A 27,256-nucleotide genomic window follows, 5' to 3' on the forward strand; every position below is an offset into this window, starting at 1 on the left:
CACCTTTAAGCTCCACACCAATCTTTTCCACTTCGATAACTGGATAACATTATACATAATTCAAACACAGACGCTTAAAAATTGTTCTTATCAATAATATTCCATTGGCTTTGCCAAAAAGGCCCCATCTTATCATAACCGGGCAAGAGATGTAAACAATGGTTACTAAATTAACTATTCCACTATGAAGAAAACAATATGAAAACAATAAACAAATGATTACAAAAACGATAAATTTGTCACTAACTTCCCATCTTATGCATGCATTAAAATCATGCAGATGAGAGAACAGTTGTCACTAACTTGTGTGTTTTCAGAACACCACTTGGATCCGGACAGCGTTCTTTAAGAAGTGCATCACCAGCATTCACTGACCTGGCTCATGAATTGCAAGAGATTGCACCTTCCATGAAGCTAAGCCTTCAACCAAGAAGGATTTTATCATCTTCACCGCCGGCATCATCATCATCATTCTGGGACCTTTAATTTCTCGTCGATAGCGCTTTGCAATCCTCGCACATCATTTGGTGAGATGCTGTGAACAATCAGTGCAAACAAAGATCCAAACATTTGATAAGAGCACAAAATACTGTAAACATTTGATGTGTTCTAGTAGCATATCCATTGGCAACCATGTCCTGATAACCAAAAAAAAATCACAATGAAGATAACCACAGTTTTCAGAAATCTCAATAACGAGATGATATTAGTAAACCTAAAAGTTATCAGATGCCGATATTTGAGTACAAACAAATTCAGAAAAACAAGCATGATAATGCTTCGAGTTTGGTCAGCATCGCACAAAATTAAAACCCTTTTTTAAGCACAGGCCTTCCAACGACAACACAGCCCAACCAATCTGCCCAGCCTGTTATTATTAGAATTCTTCAATATTACATTTGATATTAGAACTAACAATTCAATCATCAGATCTGCCTAATAATCCCAGATTTCAGCATTTTTCCTTTTACTACCAGTGGAGGGAGCAAATTAAGCATTGAAGTAGATGGATGGGTCCTCAGATTGAACATGCCAGTGGAACCCAAACGAGAGAACCTGACGTCAACAATCTGATCCACTTTTGAGAACAAGATATGATCGAGCTATTGGACGGCTTCAGATCCTTAATGGATCCTCTTTGGATTTGAGACCACATCCAAACACAGAACATGTTATTCAATCCAATAATCCAATTCATTTTGTTGCCTATTAAAAAATTATAATAGCCAACTCTTGCAACTTATTTTTACAATAAAACATATTAGTAAAAGTTAACATGTCGGTCCAAGGCATGAACTACAAGGCTGCGTTCAGTGATCACGAGAGATCCGTTGACACCATGGCAAGAACATGCCAACATCGTGCTGACTAGGCATAAAACTCATGTTGGCCAACACAAACCCTAAATCAAACTTTATCCATATGACGCATAAATCAAGCACCATCAATTTCATATTTTGATGCAATAAATATCAAAATAATAGGACAGGTCCAACTGGATACGTCCCAGATTCATATCACATTTGTATTGTTAGCTTAGATTTAGATCATAAGTCCCATCAACATGCTGTCTTGATGATCATTTGTGCTGAAGTGCTAATCAACAGGCCCTTGTGGTGGCCATTTGGGCTAAAGTACTAGTCATGCATTAGTCCCAAGTTTTCATTCTGATTTCTGTTATTCAACTAACAACTACTACTAAATTGCTAGAAACTTGGATGCCATGCTACAGGTTTAAAAAAAAAAGGATATCATGATGTCAATACAGATTAATCAGTATCAACTATTTAATTATTTACGAATTCAAACCAGGATGAAACAATTTGGCAACACAAAATCAAGAACAAAAGGAGTTAAAAATACACAAAGGAGCTTGACCAGGTAAATAAAAACCGATCAGATTAAAAACCATTTGGACAATACATAAAGAGATATCTACTAATCATCTTGAAGATGACACTTATTTTATTTGCAAGTTATGGATTATTACTCACATTATAATTGATTAACTTCTTAAACTCCTTCCAGACCATTTACAACCCAAATTCGCCAAAAGTCATGGATTCTTGCTGTCATTTGGTCAAGATCACTTTGTAACCTGCTTCTTTCTTCAAGCGATCTGCTATGTTTGTCTGAATCCTGCATGTACCAGATAAATAAATTCAGCCAGCATCCTGCATACCATTCAGGAACATGCAGGGAATGCTAGTAAAGTCTGTCCAATAATCTTCAAAATCTACTGATATGTGTAAACCTAGATACTACATTATCTGATATGCATAGAGAGAACAGATATTATGTCATAGGATTATGAAAGTAAAATTACTTGAAACTAGCAAATATGCCTATGAAGCTGCAGTAGAGAAATGGGAGAGGAAAAAGACAGTCCTGGATAAAAGTCCTATCAAATATATTTTCATGGTTGTTTCTGCAGCTGCAGTTAACCTGGAACTGTGTCGAATAGCAAGAAAAGGTAAAATGTTCAACCAGCAAAATCAAAGACACATAAATGAACATCTGCAAATTCCTATTTATGCTAATATAACAAAAGTTTGTTTTAATCTCAAAATATTATCCTCCACAGCAAAAGGCTAGTGAAAACATGCCAGGCAGTTACAGAGAATCATATCTTACCAATAAATTCTGCATACTCAGCAGAATATGCTCAATGGCTGCTTTACTCCTTGAAAGACTTCTATGGAGCCTTGCATAATTATGCATAAAGGTGAGGATACATGACACTGCATGTATTCTGCTTGAGCTCTCAAATCCATATTTAGCACAGGATTGAGAAGGAAGCAGAATGCAGTCTTCCATGAGAAAGTAATCGAGTGATTTCAACACAAGAAGCAAGAGCTTGTCACTTGCAAAAAAAAGGATGATACAAGGCTTTACATAATAATCAAATATGCTCATCTGATTAAATCGATGAGCCACATTAGGATCTTCAGATATGCACTGTGAAAGGAAGAAAAACCAAGTAAGAGAGCATATTTTTAGTTATAAAACTATGAAATATAAAATTGACTCAGTAATTTGTTGTTTATGCACTGTGCCAAAGGAAGAAAAACCATATAAGCAAGCATGTTTTTAGTTATAAAACTATGAAATATAAGATCCACTCAGTAATTTGTTTAAACAACAGCTTCAGCATATTGTTCCAAAGAGTTCAATGATCAAATCATCCAGCCAATGACTTACCAGTACACAAGAAAATAATAAAAAGGATTTGATTACTACTTGTATTTGCACAAAAAAAAAAACGAGCAATATCAAAGCATCTAAATGAGACAAATGAACGTCATTCAGCTGAAGTTGAAGTTACTCCAATCAATGGTATGCCAGAACATACCATATAACACCAAGAAGGGGATGCAGGCGGGAGTGGGGAGTGGGGAGTGGGGAGGGAGGAGGGAGAAGGAGAAGAGGAGAAGAGAAAAAGAGAGAGGAGAGTACTGGGTGTATCATGGGGGCAGGCGGTGGCGGCCGATAGCAGGCAGGCGAGCTGCATCCCGGCTATTGCAGGTGGCATGAGAGAGTTTGGCGCAAGAGAGGCATCATAACGTGGGTAAGGGACTTAGTGTTAACCTAATTAAAAGAAACAGTTGGAAACAAAACTGAACCAGGTGGTATGTACAGGTCCAAATGAAATGTAAAGCCTTGATTCCAATGATAATTTTAGATTTGGGGTGCTAACCTATGAATCAGATGGAAAAGAGGAACTTATATCCAATATTCAGTAAATACGTATTGGCAGTAGGCACAGTGAATTAAGCAAACTAAATGTTATTGTTCCCACAAATGTAGATGGTAATACAACAACCTACATAAAGAGGGAAAAAAAGAATTTCTTATTTACTACATTTTGTCTAATATGCCCTCATTACAGTGTCTTGCCTTCTTTCACCTGCACTATGAAAAATGTAAAGAACCCTATAATTCCTTTTAGGATGATCAATGAGTTTTGATCTCTTTTGCCAATAAATTTTCCATGCAGAAACTTGGCAAAATGGATATTAAGCTGCTGTATTTCCCTAATCGGAAGCAAGAAATTCAAAGCCCTAACCACTGCTCAGACAATATTTATTCAACTTTACAATAATTTATCGAAGAGCACAAGAAGACAGATGCATACTGAAGCAGCATCGACCATGTAACGAGAAAGCAATTTGCTTAAGTTAATAATATCCTCATCCAGAAGTTTAGTAGGCCTGGTATCGAGTGCAATGATCATTCTGAGCAACCCACGGAAATTGTCTATAGGTGGCTTTAGTGACTGCAAAAGTCAAACAAAACACAGTGAGAACTTAATATTTACTTAGCAGGAGAAATTTTCAAAATAAGACTCATTTTTTAATTAAGTGAGCGAAATGGCATCAAGAGTAAACACATTATAAGAACAGGATTTAAGAAGCACCAATGTGGATACTCCTTTTTTTCTAGAAGTAAGGAAACATGTGAGGAATATATTGATGAAGGATGTGTATATACCATTTCATTTAATATATTCTTGCAAAGCAACTTAAGCATTATACAGCTGTCACCCATCTGAGTAAGGCATCCAAACACAGCATCTGTGAGAGACTTGAAGGTCTTTCGATTTGAAACATTCCCATGATTCTTCTCAACAAGAAACTTTTCTGAAATGAAGTGCAACAGACACAAATCAGCATTGGTGAAAAGAACGTTCTGCCGCTTCTTACTCTAAAATATATTTTAGTTCAGCCATCAAGAAAATGTATCATTTCCTTGAAAATTTACAAGTTGACATTTAAAGCCTTAAGTATACTCAAGTTGACAAATCAAACATATGCTACATGAAACTATCAGAAACCTCCACAAAGGCGAAGATGAGTAGACTTTAATATTCAGTCAGCTTATATATCCTTGACCTTTTTGCTAGATCAAGCAAACAGCAGTAGCAACTGCATAGGAGCTGAATATGCAACAGCAGTCCAAGGATGAATATCCAAATGAAAGCTATGCTCCTAATCACGGCCCATGAAATGAGCTACAGCAAGTATTTATGCAGTACAATTAGCTCATAAGGACCACCATTGTACAACCACTTATCAATAGATGTTGCTTCCCAGATTTGGTAAAAATTTAGATCTGTTGCTGCAGATGCAGGTATAATAGCATGAGAGATAATATTATTTCCATAAAATAGAGGATTTTGGTTTTGTTCTTTAAGAGTTTTCATCTAAGCACGTCAATTGATGTGTTAAGTTAGTTCTTTTGCATCTACAACCTTCAGTATATATGTCATCCAACAGTTGGAGTTTGATCTGTATTTTGTTAAGACAGTAATGAACAAAACTCCCACCAACTGATTAATCTTGATAAGCCAGTTTTTGATAAGTAGCAGCAATTGGAAATCATTTCATGGGGAGAAGAGAAGAAATGGAGATTAGTTTCTGTGAGGGTTGGGAACCAAGTCCTACAGCACTCAATATGCTTTTTAGCTTTATAGAATGACAATTACTACCCGCATAGACTTGCATATTTTAGGTATTGTTCGTTAACAATGTTAGTATGCTTAGTAGGGTGTTTTTAACAAATTTTAAATGTTTTAACTAATAACATATCATCTATGATACTCATCTTGAACAACATATCATCTACGATAAGTATCATTTGAGGATCTAAGAATATTCTGGTTATATCGACACATAATAAATATAGTATCTCAGTTAAAAACAATATATGATAATGAGTCGAGAAGACTATCACAGCCCACCATAATTCAATTAAAAAAATTACATGATATGCTAATGATTAAAACATTATATAAATGTTTAAAGCATTAAAATATTATTTATAAAGTTAAAAAGCACGTTGAGTGGCAGGGGGGGTTAGAGGATCTACTGGCAATGACATCACAATTATAGGCATGGTATGTGACAAGTGACTCTGGGTAATTGGATATCTTATTTAACCTGAAACTCAAATACTTCAAATATAATAAACCGGAAGATACCAGAATGTAAGAGACTTGTCGAACAAACTATATATAGCAAAAATGTAGATTTTTAAAACATCAATTTCATAAACCAAATGAAACACAGAAAGGCAAAGAGAAGGTATAAAAATGTTTCAGAAACAAATGTCTTGAAAATGTAGAAAAAAAAAACAGAATGAAAACTAGTAATAGCCAGAAAGTGATTAAGCTTACCAGGAAAAACTTTAAACCGTGCAACTTGAGTTACCAAGAAACCAATATACTTGGAAATTGGCACATGACCGGCTTTATATGCAGATTGCAAAACCTCAACAATTCTTAACAGTATGAGTGGTTCCATATCGTTACCTGAATTAGGAGGTATAATATATAGACTTACTGAAATTGGAAAGAAAAGACAATATGTTACACTTATAAAGTAAAAGGAGTGCAAGAGAAAGGGAACATGAACATCATATGCCAAATAAGAAAAGCTAAACATCATACAACTAAACCCCAAAAGCTCCATGGATGGTATGCCAGCAGATACCAGTTGAATACCAATTAGCTTTCTCAAGGAAAAGAAGAAGTAAAAACAATATAAATGTCAATATAGTAAATATAAGACAGGAACTTAAACTTCTTTTCATATTCATAAAGGTTAAGAATGAGACCAAAAACTCAGGTGTAAAATGAATGCTTACATAAGCAGCAATAGGTCAATGACTCCAAGAAATCTAAACTCAAACTTGAGAAGTAGTATAAGCAGCAGATGGCAAGTTCCTGGCAATCACGGGGAAGCTTCATAAAAGGTCCATAATGAACTGATCCTGCATCAGCTGCACAACACCAAGCACATGTGCAATTTAACATGGAGAGGAACTAGAGGAAGCATTTTACATATCGAGAACAGCTAATCAAAGTAGTTATAAATACACGAGAAAAAATAATTTATAGCATGTGTGATACTCACTCTTAGTGCCATAAAATTCTCTCAAAGTAAATTGGAGGCAGTCATACTCGATACCAAAGGCTGAATTTGGCATTGAAGACTGTCCAATTCGAAGAAGAATTTTCAAAACAACCTGCCAGCACTCTAATGAGTATATTAAAAAAAAATGATGAAAATTGATACTAAGCAACTGCAAACTGTAGTGAACAAACTACTAAGGCATGATAGAAAACATAATACTATCATTCATCATAATTTTATCCATCAGTGTGTCAGGGTTATGCATTTCAGTTAGTCACCACAGTATAATATATTAATGCAGTCCTTCTGAAAGCCTTTCATCAGTTTTGCTTGCTTCTATATATCTCCTTTTGTTCCTTTATAAACAATCTATTGGAGAGGAATATCAATCTATACCGCCCAATATCATTAAATAAAATAACAATAACATAAATCATAAATGTTATTATACCAGTACTAAGCTATACACTTTACTATCAATACTTAACAAAGCAGTGAATACTGATCCATAGCCATTGATACATTTGCAATTTAAACCTTGCTCTAAAAGGCTACTAACTCCACTGCAAATGAATAAACTTGTGGCAAATTGTCAACAACCATATATGTGACTAACAATTACTGTTTCATGAAATGATGATGTGCTGATACATTCCAGCATGGTACAATTTAATGTCATACTGGTCAGCATCCATCTTGTGCTGGCTAGCACAAACCTAAAAAATTGATCAAGCCAAATGGCAGCACCTCAAACACAGATTGGCATGGTGCACACCAATACCTTGCTAGCACAGTATGTTTCAATTATAAAACATCTTTTGGATCTCTCTTCTCTTTCTATCTTATGCAAGGATCATAATTTCGTATAACATTACTATACCAGCCAGAGCTCGAACCGGTACCATGCCAGTCCAATACGCACCAAGTTTTGAAAAAAGTCTAAAAAATCTGAAAAAATAAAAAGAAAGGAATTGTCTAGTACAAAGCCAGTAGTACCACCCTCTACCAGGCAGTAGTAGCCTTGTACTGGATGTACCAGATGGTACAAGCCCTATACTACATGGTATAGGTCCAGTACCGAGTGTACCACTAGTTTATCGTGGTCCATGTCCCAGTAACATGACAGACAGTAAATACCAAACCATACAGGGTGGTATTGCAAACCTGGATCTTATGTCCACAATATTGTCAACCAGCCCCATAAATTGTAATTCACACATCCTGAAAATTGCAACAAACAATATACCTCATTGTCACTGGAATCTAAAATGATGACATCACATTATTATGTAGATATAGTTTTTGTGTAACTATTATTTACCCATTACTATACTACTTTTTACAAGTACAATAACTCCCCTGGTTTGAATAGTACACTTTTACACTAATTAATTAAAAAGTATAGAGCACCATCACATATATGCATAGTGAATGAGATGAAATATAGCTAAGGCTCATGAAATCACAAGGACAGTAAAAAGAAAAGCCAACTTGCATGAAAACATAAATAACATGAACAAAGGCAAAACTAGAAACAAATATTAGAACCACCATATATCACAACATAAAGAGACCTTGACGTGGTGTCATGGCCTTAGCTGGAATTGCCTAAGGCGTGAGGCACCCTTGTGGCCAAGGCGCGGACTTAGCTTGCGTTGCCTAAGTCGCGAGGCACCCTTGCGGCAAAGACGCGAACTTAGTTTTCGTTGCCTAAGTCGCGCTTCGCCCTTGTGATATTGCTCCGCAAAGATCAGCCCACTTGCAACCTCTCGCAGGTCCCGAAGGACCTGTAAAAGAGAAAGTTGATTAGTTCGAAAGAACGAGCGACGGACAAATCCCGACGTCTCGCGGAAAGAGGGAAAGCTTTACAAGCAATTCAGCGAGCACCTTGCGTGCACAAAAGAAAAGAGGGAGAGGGGGAAAACAAGGACTTTAGAGGGCTGAACGAACAGCTGCAAGTCCACAAACAGCTGCTCACCGGGTGTCGGGCGTGACAACAAGTTCCCGTCAAGGTAACGTGCGAACTTGCGAAAGGTTGTTCAACGCCCGACACTATACCGAAGCCCCATCCAGCCCTGTGCCACCCGGGGGGTTCAAAGGGGCTGAGATGGCTGATGTTTTGGTGAGAGGAGGCGGGCTACAGAAAACAGCCCGCGGCACACGAAAACAGAGCTGTTTTGGGCTGTTTTGGGGCTGTTTTGCTCGGTTCGGTGAGCAATCACTTTGTAGCGCTGCAACTTGTTCGAACTTACATTTTTACAAGCAAAATGACTCAAAACCAAGGCAAAACAGGCTGCCAAGTAGCTGTACATGTAGATGAGAGCGACGAACGGTTCGTTGAACAGAGTTGTTGCAGGTGCGCGACGACCGTTCGTGACAGTGGTTTAGGTTGAGTTTATACTTTTCTTAATATTCCATAATTTTGTCAAGTTATCTTGTGGTTGCTTTTCTCGTATGTTAGATCGATCTAGTAATTTTCCTGTATGTTTCACAAGGGAAACCTACTGAAGTTGCATGCCTTGATTCTAGTTTTACAAAAATAAATATTAGGTATAAAAAATATTAAACCATTGATGCTGTAGCCTGTGCAATCAGTGATCATTTTGAAACAGTAATGGAATTGACTGTTTCACTTTTTCTACCTAATTAGTATATTTTTCAACATTTATCTCAAACTAAAAGGTCCACAACAAAATTATGCAGTAGGAAGAAGGGACTTATATGGCCTTGAGAAACTCAGAGCTTTTGCGGCGTTGGTTTTCGCTAATTACCTTTAGGCATCTACTAACACTTCTATTTTGTCAATCAACAAGTATTTCTGTGGAAGTAGCACATGTTTAAGCAATAACCTACCCAAATATAGCATATTTTATAAAGTGCATCATAGGCATAGCCATAACCTACAGATAAAGAGCGAAAATTAAATCAGTAACCAACAAGATACCAATGATACGTGAGCATACCATTGTGGTAGATGGGTGTTTGTAACCTAGGTGCAATAGAATCCTTGGAAGCTCTCTCATCCAAGCAATCTGGTGGCGTAGCAAATCTTCATAAGTGGCTGCACATGTTGGCAAACCAAGATTGCTTGTCTTGCAATGAAGAGGAAAAGGAGTCAAATAGAAATTGTAACTTACGATATTCAAGTTAAATATTCTATATGATTTGCTTCAACAAGGTAAATCAAGAATACCGAATAAAACATTAAAATCAATTTCAAAATGTTTTTAGAAAAACAGAAGTAATATATGATATTGGAGCTTACAACAGGAAGCAATTCCTCCACCACACACAGATATGCTATATAGAGCCTGGAATCCACCTTGCATTCCTTGAATGAATAAGTAAAGGCCTGAAACCATATTAAGATTTTTAAGCAGAATCACCCCTCCATAAGAAAAATAATGACAAATTGCATAAATTCCTTTTATGAAACTTGATAACACTTCTAAAATAAATTTGTCAAATGCAAACAAACCTCAAGAAGCCTGGCCTTCCAGCAGCCCGTAACCTGTGAAAGAAGTCTTGGTGTAAATGGTACTAGAGAACCTATGTGCTTTTCCGTAAGCACCCTGTTCAGTGGTGTATTAGTTCCAGCCTGCAAAAGAGAAGTCATGTCCAATTTTAGCAAATAATCCACAGAAAACTTCAAATGCAAAATTCATCTGCAACTAAAGATTGCAACAATTATCTCCTCAGAACTCAAAAATGCCACCGATGAATTGACAGAAATAGTACGGAAAAATATAATCAGGATGAAAATTGCATCCAGTATCTTTAGTACAATTCACATCTGGCAGGCCACAATCTTTGGAATGACAATTGCATACTAAGGCTGATAGCTTGGTGGCCCTTAGTTTAAATTCAAGAAACTTTGATGATTAAATATACACATGAAATGTTCTTAAGTGATAACCAAAAATAATTAGGTATCAAAATATAATTCTGCTTCCATCGGGTGGCATCTAAGAACATGTCATCAGATTCACCAGCTTCATGTGTCTCAGAAACAACATTAGCCATAGCATTACCTCCAGCACACAACAATAGTAGTGTCATCCTCCTAACAACATTATTTCATGGTACTTACTGAAAAATGGAAATGGTTTATAATATGAATTATGCTTACTAGTTAAGCAAGATAGTCAATTTACAAGAAACTAAAACTCCACAAACAACATAAGAAAGATAATTACAATTTTCTAGGGGCCCCTACACTTAAACATCTTCTTTTTCTAGCCTTTGATAATTACAAAGATCTATAACTCGTAGAATCAAAGGGAAGTACCCTCATTTCATTTGGGTCTGACATTAGCATAATATTCTGAAAATATATTTTAAGAAAAAAAAGTACCAACTGGCTAGAATGCAAAAATGTGCACGGGAGAACAAACAAGAGCCCTACATCAATGTTCAACAAAAAAACATACGGAAGTCTCAAGATCAAAGACACAGGAAATAAGTAGAAAATTAAGGCATAAAGTCAAGGATCTTGTTATTTTTTTCTGCAAATTGATCATCAGTATCAATCGAACACTTTACGGATTCCTGAGCCATCATGCTGCACATTGCGCACAGTATTGAAATAAACCTTGCATGATGCAGAAATTGTGCAAGTCATGTGTTCCATGTGCCAAATGCCAGGTGCATGATGCTTGCTCGGTGCTGTAAACCTGGCATACCAGGGCGTTTGCCGGCTCAGCATAGGACACAAGCACACAGGTTATACTAGAAACACTGTCTAATTATCTCCTCTCTAGTCTGCAACACCATAGCTATGAAAGAAATTTAACTGCTAAAGCTCAAAAATCTTCTAAAATTTTCCACCAGATAGAACTCAAAGAAAAAGAAACAAATAATATGGTCTTTGGAACCAGAAGTCCATTGTAACAACCACATCAGATTATCCTCTCATTGAATCTGTCTTAATCAAATGCAATGTCCTCCAGTAATTCCAAAACCATCATACCATTCTTGCAGTAAACGGATCATTTCAAGCCGACCTTGTTAACAAGTAGAACTACCTTTATCTGGTCATGACTAAGTATTTTTTATGTTCGAATGAGAAAAAAAATTTGGTGTTGTTTTTTTCCCTTACGGAGATGATATATGAACTTTCAATTTATAGTATGGAACACCAAAAAGTTTCCAATAAACTTTCTTGACAATAAGATAAATTAGATACTTGATTTATATTCAAAAGAGTAAGAAATTGACAAAAGGAAGACAGCAACATACTTGACATTTTTTGCCAGTTGGAAAAGGTGAGAAAAAACAGATATTGCAACAATAATAACAAGCCATAATGTTCCAACTATTTGTAGTCTGACTACATAAACCTTTTTCCATCACTGAAATGTAAGTAATGTAATATTTCTAGTTAAACTTAGAACACTCAAGTCATGTTTTACTGTTTCAAATAAAATCTTCTTATGTCTCCCTCTACCTCATTTAATCCTAAATTCCTAATCAACTTACATCATCATATAATAGCATTTACAGGTCTCCTTTGAACATATTTATAGCATCTTAAAAGTCATAGGACAATACTAATTGTTCTCAAATTAAAAAATTTCTTAATTCTATTTTTTTCTAGTAACTCTGCAGAAAGTATGATATTGCAGATAACCAGAAAAGAAGACACAAAGAACAAGAACAAATGGATAGCACAAGATTTCCAAAGAAGAAAAATTATAGTGGTGTTTTCAGCAAGAGAGAATATAAGTGAATAAATGACATTTACCAGTAGCAAACTTTCAATGAATCCAAGAAGCTTTTCATTAAGGAAACTGGTATCATTCATCCTTTTTGTTAGGTGTAAAAATATTTCAGCAATCTTGATATCCAAAACGATATATTTGTTATCGACCTGCACACAATCATTTTAAAAGGGGACAAATCAATTAGCAAACTTATTGTACTCAAATTGGTAAAAGTAGCATCTGTCATATCAGTAGCACAACCTGAAAAGGGCCTGATATATTAAATACGAGCCCACTATAATCACATTAAAAACGTTTAGTACTTTCATAAGTATTAGTAGACCTTTTACCATGTCTAGGTTGTCTAGAGGATAAACTGTATAAAGCAAAAAAGACAACGTCAAGCAAGCCATAAGACCAACTTGTCAGAGTAAGAGCCATCAAGTCTCCTTCTCCAAATTGAATTTCTCTCAAGTGTCTCTGTAACTCTTCTTCTACTGCTAATCTTAATCAACCAACCTCTTTTAAGCAGTGCATACAAATGTTTTATTAAAACAAATACATAACACTTCACAATCCCTGGAATTGGCATTATTTGACCAGCAGTAATCCATTAAAATCTTTAATTGATGAGCAAAATATATCTTACGAAAATAGAGGAAACTCAAAGTGAATAATCTTTTATCTGTGTTTGTGTTAGGTTGGGGGGTTGAGGGTGGGGTTGGGGGTGTTTAAAATATTAGCAAAAATAAACTGACAGAAGAAAATATACATTCAAGCAGAAAGCGAAGCATCAAGGAGCATTAGTTAGATTCCAACATCAGCAGACTGAATCAGAAAACAAACAAAACAAACCTTTTCTGGTGATTGAGACAGCCGGCCAATGGGAAATGTTTCCCATAGTTTCCTCATGTATATCATCATATTGTTCTGTGTCACATCACGTCCATTAAATAGCAACGTATAAGGCTTCCCCATTTCATAAATTTTGACAGCCGAATTTATACATTGAAGTGTGCACAACATGCAATCAAATGTTGGTGCATCAATCACATCCATTGTTGGCCTCATTGAAGTGGACTCCAGGAAAGAGTTAACAAGTACTGGAACAAGATTTTCAAGATTCCCAGATACGGAAGAAATTCCTGCTGGAAGAGAAAATAACAAACTACACAGTAGTTAAAACCATATGGTTACTTGCTCAAGGTTGTACAGTAGTTCAGGTATGATAACCTTATTATACAGGAACAGAAGAGTACAAAAGTCAAGAAATAATTTACCAAGAGAAAGGATAGGTTCAGCCAAAGTTTTAAATTTCAATACAATATTGGTTTAGGTAATCTATCAAACTGGTCCGGTACTGGTATGCCAAGCTATATACCAAACTATACCATCCAGTAAAAAACCACTAGTACCGAACCATATGGTTACTGGTCCATGTTTGGACCAGTAAATATAGGTTGGTTAGCACATTACTAACCGGTATTTGAAACCATGTATGCAGCTAACCTGCTGAAGAAGTAGAATAAAAGAGCCCATCTAATAGATACAATAGCTGCATATTAGGCAAATAAGCATACATATATTGTTCTTATATTAAATTGTTTCCTGTATGGCAAGTTAATTGTGATTCTAGTTTGTTGTATTGTCTGATTCCAATACAATCAATCATTCCAGTCCAACGATGATCTAATTAGCCATTTCTCAGTGTTATCACTATGAATTCCATGACAAGATTAACTTCAATCCCAAATCTTATGTGCACCCTTTCCAAATAAGGCCCTTTTCATTTGCACATTGATAATGCCTCTCCAGAATTCATCGTAGGTTGCAAGCAGACAGGTTAAGGGTATCTTTATATGGCATATATTTGATAGTACTTCTTTAATAAAATTCTTCATAGTATGCATAATATTTATCTTCATAATAAACTAATACAGTTAATTTCTGAATGAATTGTTCTCCATTATTTTTCATTGTTATCAATATATAGCTTTTCATACTATATTTCTCTTCCTCATTACTAAACATTTAAATTTATATATTATAGAGCCCACTAATCCTGAACGTAGCACCTCCCACAATTGTGATCTTGTGAACTTTAGCTATGGTTTCGAGTGTATTCTAGAGGAAACTGTGGAACACTCTTGATGAATTAGTGAGACAGAATTATAAATACAAAAATATTGCCTTTTGAAATCCAAGTGCTGCCAGTGCTAAACATGATCTCAATCATCTTCCAGTGCATCTAACAACAAAGTAGAAACTTATCTGCCCAATTGAGTTAAAAGATTTATGTTCCTCTTTATGGAACTTTGTAAATCCTGACAAGGTAATGTTTTATACCAATGTTTTTGTCTATCAAATTGAGTCCATGTTGTTGAACTGATCACATATATTGGACATGATTGATATAAAAATCATCACTTTCACACCATTAATTTGTACTTGTAAAAAAAGAATCTGATTTCACTTGGGCTGGTATGTACCAACTGGTATTCATCGGGCTGGGTGTGAACCAAGACACCAACCATCCCTTTTCAGTTGGTGAGGTGTGATAGAGGGCTTACTCAGTGGTAAAATCCTGTAAACTGGGCCATAAGCCTAGTTCACAGTTTTTTTTTCTAAACTGGTTTTTCTTAATTAGGGTCCACATCAATGTCAGGCTCACGTTGCTCATGCCGCCTACAATCTGTGGCCATCAGTCTCCCACACTTGAGACTCCTCTCCTCCTTCCTTCAAACATTATGGTATTTACCAGTGTACTTACTATTGTTGCTTCTAAATGCTCCATATCCAAAAAAGGTCTCTTCACTTCAAAGAAGCCTAAGAAGCAAGAACGGACAAAGGAGAAAAGAAATAAAGTAGGTTGCTCTGGATCATTATTTATAGAGGAAAATTGCCTCTCACCAACAGCAAATACAATGTGAGAATTAAGCATGGGCTTTCTGTGGTCAACATTGTTCATTTAGCATGACAAAGAAAAAAGTTAACTATGTTCCTAAATAAGTTCCTAAATTGTAGACATTCGGACTTTTCTGATATGTATAATTGTGATTGAACAAAAGCTCAGGTTCCCGACTCTTTTTCATTACCCTTCAAGCCTAGAGTTAACCACATCGCAAGCAAACAGTAACATGATGCAAAGGCAATGACAGTGACAGATATTCTAAAGAAGCATAATCGATAGAAAGGATCAAGTAATTTCAGTACCTGCATTATCTTCATGTACTTCTGACTTGTAGGCATATAAACCTTTCGGCTGAACAATGCCTTGGTTCTATAAAAAACATTGAAAGCAAATGTCATCAAAAGCCAGACATCAACAACCCAAAAGGTGTAAATATCCAGATCTCTAAGAAGAATTTCAGAAGTCAAAAGTTCAGGGGTTTGAACAGTGTGTTAATTTATAGCCTATGACCGTACAAGTTTCTTAGTTGATTTTCATATATATATATATATATATATATATATATATATATATATATATGAAAATCAACTAAGTTCTACAGTCATACAGAGAGAGATAGAGAGAGAGAGAGAGAGAGAGAGAGGAGATATCACCAAGACAATATACTCTTAGGAAGATATTCATGCAAGCATTTAAAAACTGATCTGTACTGACTGCCGCTTGGCTGACAGACCAGTATGACATGTTGGTATCATACAGTACACCTCAGTATATTGCTGGAAAATCGATATATGTCAAGTGTCGATATATATAAGTTGGTATGGTTTAGTACCCCTAACAATTCAGTTTTGGTCCATATGGTATGATCTGTAAGGGCTAGTATTTTGATTCATGTATTCATGAATTGACCATATAACTAACTAACTATCAAAGTTTTCATGCATTACAGTATTATTTTTGTATACAAGCAAAACCTAACATCCAAGAATTATCCAGAAAGAAACACAAGCACTAGTCTCCTTGGTTGCATGCAAAAGTTCTACTTTAATCCTTTTAGCGATCCTACAGCTTCAGGTAAATGAATTAAAGAATCCCTAAAAGACACTTAGCACAGCAAAGAGAAATCCACTGGTTCCATCTCGTCATCCCTCTGCACTGAGATACAGTAATCGACCAGTTCTTTCACATCATACCCTCGTCTCAATATTGCTAATGCTGATTAGCAAGATCATTGACATATTGTAAGAGAAAATCTATTATCAGTAGCTTCCCTAAGTCTTTTGTAGAATAGGTCACCAAGAGCAGAATAAACAGCAAGGCATAGAGCACAAACAGAATGTAGTTTTTTCCCTTTTGCGCATCCTCTTTCACATGTTGACGTATGGGTTCTTTATGTTGTTTTAAGAAAAAAAATTAGAACACGAGAGATCAAAACCATCCCCAGGTTAAAGTCTTAATGCTTAAAAAAGATATTGATGGTTGCCATTTTCCAACTGTTCCCCATGTGCCAATTAACATAATCTAGATACAAACAATATTCATGATGCCCGTTCATTGTATCAAAAAGATTCTATTGTATCGAAAAGATTCTTCCATAACTCTATTGTTCCATTAAATCATATTCATGATGCCTGTACATTCAGAATCTGATGGAGATTATGGTCGATGAGATTCGGGACTAGTTTATCATGCAGCTGGTCTACAACAATAGAGGGAATGGTTGCAGGGCAAAGGAGGCATATTTTCTAGAGACCATGTGTGGTCCACTCACCACTGGATAGACCTCATGATGGACATTTGCAATATTGCACCAGGTGAACAATGGCAAAGGCATAGAGCATCACCCACTTCATTTATAATCACCATTGGGTGTATGTATTAATGCAAAAGATTCACACAACAAAAGTTCCTAATATTGCTTGATTTCCCACCAATGTCATATCCTTTTCACTAAATCCTGCATATCGATGTGGGTACAACCTTGCCTTCAATAATGACTTTCTGTTGGCTCTTTCGTAATGTCATCACAATATCGGAACTGGACATCACAAGTGCAGCAGATGAGATTAGTAACAAATAATGATTAATTTATTATGTTATTCTTCATAATAAGTCATGAACAATTATTTATTTAGAATTGTTACCATGGCACTTTCTTTTTCAAGAAGCTTATGGCACATTCAGCAAGAACACAGTCATTTCGTGTAGATACAACATGGATTCTAATTACATAATTCACAAATGCAAATCTTTATTTATCTCAATCAATGATGACATGGGGAATATTCATCTCCAACCAGAGCTCAACACGCAGTCATCACGTCATCGAAAATGACAAAAAACTAAACCACCAGATTAAATGCCAAGATATGCCACGTTAACGGTATAGGAACAGAAAAATATTTTTTGTATATTTTCTGATTGTGGGAAAATATTTCCCTAACCGTAAGCGGTTAGGGAGGACCGATTATAAAAGGTGACCGCGGGCACCAATATCGAGGTCTGATACTTCTATCTCAATAACCAAACCCATCTCAAAAGTCTAACTTGGACATCGAAGGGATCACATTGGGAAACCCACCCGACGCTAGTCTTCGTGCAGCTCCGCACCACTTTGAGCGACCTTAGGTTCCTCCGGAGATGTCATGATCAATTCTAAACCAAGTCAAGCATGTCAACTATCCCAAATCTGCCACCGATATCAAGCACTATTAGAACATATAGTCTAATATAATTGTCAATTGCAATTTTGCAATTGAGTGATGGCTACAATATGGAGGATCGACAACACAATTAAGAAAAGTAGTGGTAAGGTAAATCACTTCATCCCACGGTTACAAGCGTAAATGGTCCACCTTCACTTCTACACACATCAAAGTTTGCAACTGACTTTTACATAGATGCTTGGAGAAGTTGATATATTTCCATTCTAATATATGTTTGAGCTTGTGCTACCTAAAGCTAGACAAAGAAACTTAGGAGTCTGAGTTTAATCTATATGTTCTAGAGGTTTATCACGATGACTTGGAATCAGATGATAGATCGAGTACGCACAAACAGACTGATCTACTTTTAAACAACACAGAAAACCCACCATGTCCATCCTGATTTATTTCAGTGGCCGTAGAGACAGGTTGAGACTACTATGAGTAGAGCTCGATGTTTGAACATGATATGGAACCGATCAGTCGTCCACAACCACAACGTAGCTCATCAATCTCAATTGTCCAACCATCAAGGCAAGGGAGAAGGTTGCTCATCACGATCGGTAGAGCCATTGAATGCCACTGATGAGAAACAAGTCCATTCAAATGACGAGACATTTCCATCAAAATTTTACTCTTCATCAAGTCCACAAAGATGACATGGATAGTACATCTCCCGATGCTCGTGGTCAAGACTGAGTCTTATGTTCCAACCATCAAGGCAAGGGAGAAGGTTGCTCATCAGAATCCATAGACACATTGAATGCCACAGATGAAAAACAATTGGTTCAAATGATGAGACATCTGCATCAAATTTACTCTTCATCGGGTCAACAAAGATGACATGGATAGTACATCTACCGATGTCGATGGTCAAGACTAAGAGTCTTAATAAATGAAGTGTGAACCATGGAATAACGTTTTGCTCATGTCACCTATGATGAAAATCATGGCGCACATAAATCCACTCAGAATGGTGTCACAGAAAGAACAGGAAGAAAGGAAAGAAAATAATATCAAGGAGAATATGGCACTAACATGATGTCGAGTCAAACAAAGGTTACACTTGCCCACAGCCCTGTAGCAAGCATGGATCTCATGGTCAATAATATTTTGATGATAGTTGGACCTTGGAATCTAATATTTTGCATTCAAGAAACCAGTATATTAATGACACACACTTCTAGTACATTACACAAAGCATAATATACTTGCCAAGGCTATACTTGCACCAACAACCTATTACAACACTAGTAAGTAACAAAAAAGTCACAACTACCACGTTGTTTCATTAGTACATAACATAGCAATATCAAAATATCATTCAAACAAATTTGAGACATGAATTCTCCAATATTATAATATTGATTGATATCGAGTAAACTCAAAGATCTATAACATTAATACATAAGTCAAATAGTGATCATTTACATGGTAGTAGGCCAATTATAAGGTATGATATTTAATTTCTGCTTATGAGTTTATAATACATGTTTCTTGTATCATGTTTTTTTATTCCCTAATTTAGTACAAGTAAAATTGATTAATGGTTTGTAAAAAGGTACAAAAATGTTTTTCTTCATTATATAGTCTAAATTTATCCAAAATTTAAGTTTCTTATTCACTATGTAAACAAACTTTAGGATTAGGATTTATTTTTAAATAGATTCAACTGGTACTGATAGGTCTCATCCATACTGATTGTTTCAACCTGTTCCTACATAATACAGGCAACATATTGTTATTTTACTGAACCAAGATTTTAATCCATGACCAGTATAATACAATTCACTTTTAATATTTTATTATTTTACTCAATGATACAGAGCAAAACTGGTATCCTACCTACCTGGTCAATTACAACAAAATTCAAATCTTTAAAAACCAGTATTGTAATAACAGCTGATTACAGAAAAAAATAACAAATTGAGGGTTCCACCAAGGAAGTATTAAGAGAATTAAATGTCAATAACAAAAAAAAGATAATTAAAAAGAATATTAGCATTGGTAATACTATCAATCCTGAAAGAAAACAGATTTTGAAGAAGTATCTCATTTGACCATTTTCACAACAAGAGAAAATAGAACACAAAAGAAGGCAGGACACACCAGATTGTTCAATCTATTGTCCTCTAGGCTCTTGTTGGATAACAGAGATAGGCAGTGAGCAAGTCCACCAAGGACATTCTTGAGTTTGCTCTTGTCAACTAAGTATATTTGGTTGTTTCTCAGAATATCAACATAATTGTCAAGAACCTGAAGAAACAGAAACTTTTAGTTCATATTTGTTCTCAAAAGAATCAGAAATTCTTGAGTGACAAGCAATACTGCAGACAATTCTACTTAAACAAAATGTTCAAAACAAGTACCTCCAAGATATTAAATAACCAAAATCATTTCCATCATAGACTATAAAGTGGCACATAAGCCATATCAAACAACACATACAGTCAAGTTCTAGAATCATACATCTGAAAAAGAACATATATATAGTATGTCATAACATAAAAAGAACAAATATATAGTATGTGATAACATAATCATAACTGCACCTAGTACATATAACCAACAATAAAATCCTTTGCCAGAAACCCATGAAGAAAATGAATTTCGTCATAAATATTAACACACGAAAAAAATGAGAAATATGTCATACTCAAGTCAGAATGTGTACTAACCTTCTCAGCATATAACATAAAGGAGGATGGATAGTTCAGAACAACAAGTTCAAAAAACTTGAAAGCCATTAGCCGAACATCAACTGCCAGATGTGACATTGCATTAAAAATGTAGGCCATTAGCAAAGAAATTATAGGCACAGTAATTTCCTGCACGAAAAAAGGTCCAAAGTTCATCATTTAAACAGACAACATAAAATGAGTCACTGATCAAAGATGGTCACATGGATCATTTTAAAATAACACCACAACAGAATGAGCAACATCAGGGAATTAGAAAAATGGGGCACTGAAACATAAGTAATCTTGAGATCAAAAACATGCCCAGAGCAATGTTCTTCATTAAGTCTTAATCAGAAATATATGACAAAAAAGAAGATGGGTCTTCAATTCTCACTGAAACCAAAAATTCAGTCCTATTATGCACATTAGTAGGAAGGAACCAATGAAATTTCGAAATGCAGCTTAACTAAAATAATCTTTAAGCTTTTCAATCTCATGCAACCAGAACCCTTTGTGAAATATCAAAGATTTAATTTAGTCGACAAAGGTATAGAATAGTGATGATATATAAGAAGTTGGTCATTTTTTATCATATGTTCTTGGATGAAGCATGATAGAATATGAAACAAAGATCTCACAAAGGAACAACATTACAGCTATTCCCTACCAGAAGATAACTGAGGTGACCAGGTTCGTTCTAAACATAATGTTATAAATGTTGTAATTTATCTCTAGATTGGTGAAGAAAAATGCTGGAGTGGTCGTTTTTCCTTCATCTAGTCAAGTTAGTTTCCTTTTACTTCTCATTATAAATCCTTATTCATATTATGGGGAAACATGATCACGTCTTGTTTGCAAGTAAAATGTACTCATGCACCTACAAGCATAGACAAATATTTCATAGTAGATAATGAGTGATGCATACATAGAATGAGGGTAGTGGAGGGGAAAACAAGGAGCATGCTTACTAGCCATCTAAACCATACTATTTATTGGCTTTATCACACACCTGTGTGGGCTAGGAGTATGGGAGGATGGAGGGAACACAAGAACTGCAAGTACTAACTGCACAAACTGTGTGAGCATGGTATCCAAACTTGCATAATTCCATGCTAAGTACATATCAATATAGCACCAAACTGGCTGAGTCCATGCAACATATTATAGAAATGAGATCATAAATCCACAGAATTGAGAACCATAGGAATAAAAAGCTAGGCCAGAAGGGTTGAGTTGCTAGGGGCAAGCAATTGCAGAACTCGATGTTCAACAAAGGAAAAGAAACACCTCTTCTTGGGACAGAAATTACAGGAATGTCTTCAAAGAAACATATTATTCGAGAAATTATTTATTAATCTTTTACCTAAACGTGAATTTATTTATTAATATTTTACCTAAAAGTTTAAAAGTATCTATAAAATAATTTATATAAAAAAAGTGTTAAGTGTTCCATCTTAAACATTTTGTTCCAAAATAAATAATAGATGCAAAAAGGTACCAGAATTTTATATTCTAATAAATGTTTCTTACATTAATTACAAAGTTGAGGTCTCAAGACATTCTATAAATATTTGGATCATTTAACTTTTTTTAGATGATTTTATTTTCTTTAGTAGATAGTCTAATTAGATTTTATCTTTTTATTTTTTATCAAGAAAAAGAGCGTAGTATTATGCTTAGAAGAATCAAAATCATAATAGCATTGGTTCTTTCTCTTTCTCTCTCTCTATATATACATATTTCTTATTAGACAATATAAGTTTGTTAATTTGCACAAATTTTCTAAACCTGAATAGCTTTATGGGACCGAAAGGTGAGCTAATGTTAGCTTAACCATGGATCCACAGGCTAGGTTTCGTTAGAGATGACACGGAATAAAAGTTTCTGGCAGAGAATTCTTTACATGCATCTAGACTCAAATATTTTCCCAAAGCCAGGGGGGGCTTTGACCCCCTTGGCCCAGATATTGCTTTGCCACTGTCTTTGTGAGTAATGTTAAAACTAAAGGAATGTATGAATACACCTAGCAGTTCAGGACATAATCCTATTTGATTATAATGCATAGATATATTTATACACAATTTGATATCAAACAGATATAGGTAACAGAACAGCATAAAGATATGTATGCTGTCTTATATGCTTTATCTAATCAAGGAAAGTGAATAAAAGATCAATCATTCTAAAGTACCTCTTTTGATGATGGAAAGATCACAGTTTTTAAGAGATGATATAGTGTCTCACGAACCACCTTGTCATTGTCACTTATTCGTTCACGGAGCTTCTCTATAATGGCGAGCTTGTGAAGCTTAAGCTCCAATGGGTATTTCAAGACAAGATCCCTTACACCAGTTAGTGCAGCTTCATCCCAAAAAACAATAAAATCTATCATGAGCATCTTGATTAATAGCTCAGAAGGTACACATTATAGAGTCCTACTAGATACAGAAAAAAGAAAATTAAAGAAACTTCTCAGGCAAAATGCTCAATGAGGCATCGTAAAAGCAAATAGGTCCATCAACAAGTTCATAAGAGACTCTTATGCCTTAAATAATAATTTACATTCATGTCATGCACTGTGAGAATAACTATTACTGTAATAGTCCAACATAGAGTACCCAATCTAACCAAATTCAATGATGAGTAGTGTTTCTATGCTCACACCTACTTAGTCCTTCCAACACACTCAGAAATCTATTGCTAGACCTCAAAAAAATATATATCATCACCTTTCTATGCAAAGCATGCATCTTTGTTTTTTCTAAGAACAAACTGATCTAACATAAAGAAAACTAGTTACTCTGATCCTCTTTTCCTCTTGCTGACAACCAGCAGTAGCGTCACCTTGGACATAAACAACACTGTGTTCACAGACAATAACATCCACATGATACAGCAGAACAAGTAGTATAGTAGTGGGCTCACCTAGGTTGTTACTGGAATATCCAAAACTAACTCTAAACTATCTTTCTCTTCAGTCAAAATAAAAACATCATGACCATAAAATACCATTCATAAATTGAACTGAGTTTTGTTTAATAATAACACATAAAAAATAAAGAACACTGAAGTAAAATACCACGCCGTATCTTAGCATTGTGATGGGATGTCTGATGAAGGAGCTCTCTTAATGTCAGGCCTTTCTTGTTCACAGCAAGCCCATCCCTCTCTGATGCAACACTCTGCTCTGGAAGCACAATGGCTGCTTGCAGTGTACCAAAAGCCATTGTAAGAAATGATGTTTTGAAAATTTTGACAAACTGTGCATAAGAAACCATCAGATACCTTTGGACTTAATCTCAGTGCTGGTAGCATTCCTTGGTGGTGGCAGCTTTCGGCCAATCTTATGTTTTATTTTCTATGAAAAGGAAAACAAGTTAATAAAAATACTATCAACCTGAGACCACAGGAAGAACCAAAGAGGATTATATGAAAATCAAAGGATGTTTTACTTTGAAATCCACACCACGCTTTGGTTTCTTCGATGAAGATGGCTTGGGCCGCACCATGATAAACTCTGATCAAGAAAAAAAAGGAACAAAATTATAACTAAAAGTTGTTAAGTGTATTTGTGAAACTCTCTTTTCTACCAAAGATCATAAAGGGGTAGTAGGACCAGATTGCGAGATCGTAAATAATTTATTTCAACAACGTTTAACATATATACATATACTTAAAGAAATTTAAATATTTTTTGGTTAAGATTTAGTAAGTCCCATATATTCTAATGCTAATAATTGCATTTTTATTAAAGTGAATGCATAATCTTTTATTTGAATGATAATCATTTTATTATTTTGTGTCTCATTCATTTTCTTAGGTCCACAACTACAAGATTGGTCTCTCCACTCAAGTATCTTAACTTAAGAATGATACACTTTGAATAAGAAAGTGATGGTGCAGTTGTATCATTGATGATACTTCGACTGCAATAATTAAAAATATTGTAACATTCACCAAATGCATGCTTTCTAATTTTAATACACAAGAACAACATAGCCATGTGTTAATTTTGATACACAACAATAACATAATTAAAGTCTCAACTATTCGGGATTGACTATATGGATTTTTTATCATTATTGAAATCTATAAAAAGTCATATGTTTAGTCAAACTTATAGTACTTAAATCTTTATTTATAATTTCCATTAAGATCCTTTTAGATCTTTCTCTACCTCTCTTCGTATCACTAATATTAATCATTTCATCTCTTCTAACTATCACATTTGGAGATCTCCTAAACACATGTCCATATCATCTTAAATTATTCTCTCTCATCATATCATTTATTGAAGCAATACCTAGTAGTTCACAAATAAAATTTTTTTTTCTATCTTTCCTTGTAACTTCCCGTATCCATCTCAGTATTCTCATCTCAACAATATAAACTTCTTGAATATGTTGTCTCTTAACTACCCAATACTTGAATCCATAAAGCATTATTGCCTCACAACTATCTTATAAAATTTAACTTTTAGTCTCAAAAGTATCTGCTGATCGTTTTCTATTTTTAATATCATGATGGAAAAAGGCATACGTTAACTTTTTTGCAATAAGATGTGTTATAAGCTAAACATCATGGCCTAATCAATCATAGGTGCTGGCATATGAACAATTACATGAACAGAATCAAAGCGGAGAACTTATTATGCCTTTGCATGACCTCCCTTCTCTTATCAGGCTAGATAAATATCTCCAAGTTTCTGAATTAAAATGCAATGAAACTGAATGGAGGCTGCATGCTTCCGCAAGATTTGAACACTTGAATGCAAAAAATTGTCTAAGATAATCATATATAATTACAACCTTTTTTCTCTACAAATGAATTTGGATACCTAAGAATTAAGAGAGGGAAGGAGAGGACAGAACAGGAGAGAAGAAGAAACGATATCAGATAAGTGAGGAGACGAGAGCAGAAGAGAAGGGAGGAGACAGGAGGGTACGAGAGAGGAGGAGAGGATGAAGTAGGGCAGGGGAAGAGTGGAGAGCACGAGAGAGCAGAGGGAGGAGGAGAGGAGAGAACAGGAGAGGATGGGGTTGGGAGGAGAAAAGACGAGAGAGTGAAGGAGACGGTAGGAGAAGAGAAAGAGAGGGGATGAGAAGAGAGAGGAGAAAACAGTACCAGCGAGGAGGCGCCTGCGACAACGCAGCGGGATGAGGCGGCTTGCGGCAGCGTCCGAGGGGAGGTGGCGCGGCCGGCGATGTTGGCAGCGGCAGCTGCGAAAAAGCTAGGGCTCGTTCGTCGCTCGTCGACTGTCTTCCCGTGCGGCGCGCCTACGCTTTTTTTCTTCTTTATTTTTTTTTTTTGTCTTCTATATGAATACATTGAGTCGACTCGGTTTTTACCGAGTCGACTCGCGAGTCAACCGAGTCCACTCTATTTACGTTTCAGAGGCGGAGTCAACTCGCTAGGCTTGATCTAGACCGTAAGATCACATAATCCTACGGTTCAGATCCACCGAGACTTGATACAAATATGTTCCTTCGAACATAAAAGCCAAGCTTATATGGAAGGCAAAAGATGACCGATCCTACGGTCCACATCCAAGCGAATGAGCCGGATCAAATCATGGCCACAGACACAATACGTCGCTCGAAACAGAGCAAGTCACTCGTGCTCTTTACTCGGAGAACACTGTTGCTTCTTTGGATGTTCCTTTCGATATGTCACCTGTCACATGAAATGCTTCCCCCGGAATCATCACTACACCTGTTTGAGGCACTGTTGCGTGATATCTCTGGCAATCACTGTCCTCTGTTCATGCTGCTAACTCGCAATTTGAACCATGGAGCTGCTTGTATTTTATGTGGAGTGAGATGAACTAAGATCTGGAGAAACCTCCATCCAATCCATTATCATTGAATTTTTATGGTTTGAACTAAACTATATTCTTGGTGGTTATTAAGCTGCTTGCTCTCGTTAGATTCATCTGTCTTACTGCTGAAACTGTACAGGAGTCGAAGAAAAGCTCAGTTTTTGATGAAATTAATGTCTGCGTGCAGCTTGGAATTCTATGACAGAGACTAAGAATTAGGAAGAAGAACACCAAAAAAAAAAGCATCCCCCTCGTCGAACCAATCCAGTGCATGCAGTCGTCTCAAGGATTCTCGTCAAAAGGACTCCACGGGTACCTTCTCGAGTTTCTTTTGGAGCTCGGATTCTTCGTGTCTGAGCCGGTCGTTCTCGAGGGCGATCTGATCACGCTCCCTCATCACGCGGTTTAGCTCGTCGAGCAGCTGCCGGTTTGCCGACTGGAGGTGGATGACCTGTGACCACAGCTCACTGAGGTGCTTCTGCTTTCTCATCCGTGACCGGCGGGCCGACTCTCTGTTGGATATCA

General features: G+C 35.9%; 1 protein-coding gene across 3 annotated transcripts; it reads right to left on the reverse strand.

Annotated features, from left to right (window-relative positions):
* LOC135617636 (uncharacterized) lies at nucleotides 1–26,213 on the reverse strand. Of its 3 annotated transcripts, none has more exons than XM_065118083.1 (21): nucleotides 26,038–26,213; nucleotides 24,366–24,430; nucleotides 24,199–24,271; nucleotides 23,993–24,115; nucleotides 23,105–23,274; nucleotides 20,911–21,060; nucleotides 20,342–20,488; nucleotides 15,830–15,896; nucleotides 13,472–13,761; nucleotides 12,658–12,783; nucleotides 10,393–10,512; nucleotides 10,180–10,266; nucleotides 9,878–10,006; nucleotides 6,915–7,026; nucleotides 6,646–6,780; nucleotides 6,176–6,310; nucleotides 4,492–4,640; nucleotides 4,136–4,276; nucleotides 2,635–2,958; nucleotides 1,995–2,139; nucleotides 1–535 (listed from the first exon to the last, which is right to left on the reverse strand). In XM_065118083.1, the coding sequence occupies exons 2-20, from the start codon at nucleotides 24,420–24,422 to the stop codon at nucleotides 2,014–2,016; spliced, it is 2,661 nt and encodes an 886-aa protein (XP_064974155.1). In that variant the 5' UTR covers nucleotides 24,423–24,430; nucleotides 26,038–26,213; the 3' UTR covers nucleotides 1–535; nucleotides 1,995–2,013. The 3 variants fall into 3 exon arrangements, with proteins under 3 accessions (XP_064974155.1, XP_064974143.1, XP_064974150.1); XM_065118071.1 differs by having other exon boundaries at nucleotides 13,472–13,764; XM_065118078.1 differs by having other exon boundaries at nucleotides 1–638; nucleotides 13,472–13,764.
* Between the last annotated feature and the right edge of the window lie 1,043 nt (nucleotides 26,214–27,256).

This window comes from Musa acuminata, chromosome BXJ1-3 (genome assembly GCF_036884655.1).
Source record: "Musa acuminata AAA Group cultivar baxijiao chromosome BXJ1-3, Cavendish_Baxijiao_AAA, whole genome shotgun sequence".
NCBI classification, from domain to species: Eukaryota; Viridiplantae; Streptophyta; class Magnoliopsida; order Zingiberales; family Musaceae; genus Musa; species Musa acuminata.

Excerpts from the sequence above, each read along its gene's own strand:
- LOC135617636 (XM_065118071.1), bottom strand. The coding sequence starts at position 24,422 with ATGGTGCGGCCCAAGCCATCTTCATCGAAGAAACCAAAGCGTGGTGTG. Across the intron at positions 20,489-20,910 it reads TTATGTTATATGCTGAGAAG|GTTCTTGACAATTATGTTGA; the intron begins GTTAGTACACAT and ends CTGTTTCTTCAG. Across the intron at positions 13,765-15,829 it reads AGTACATGAAGATAATGCAG|CAGGAATTTCTTCCGTATCT; the intron begins GTACTGAAATTA and ends TTTCTCTTCCAG.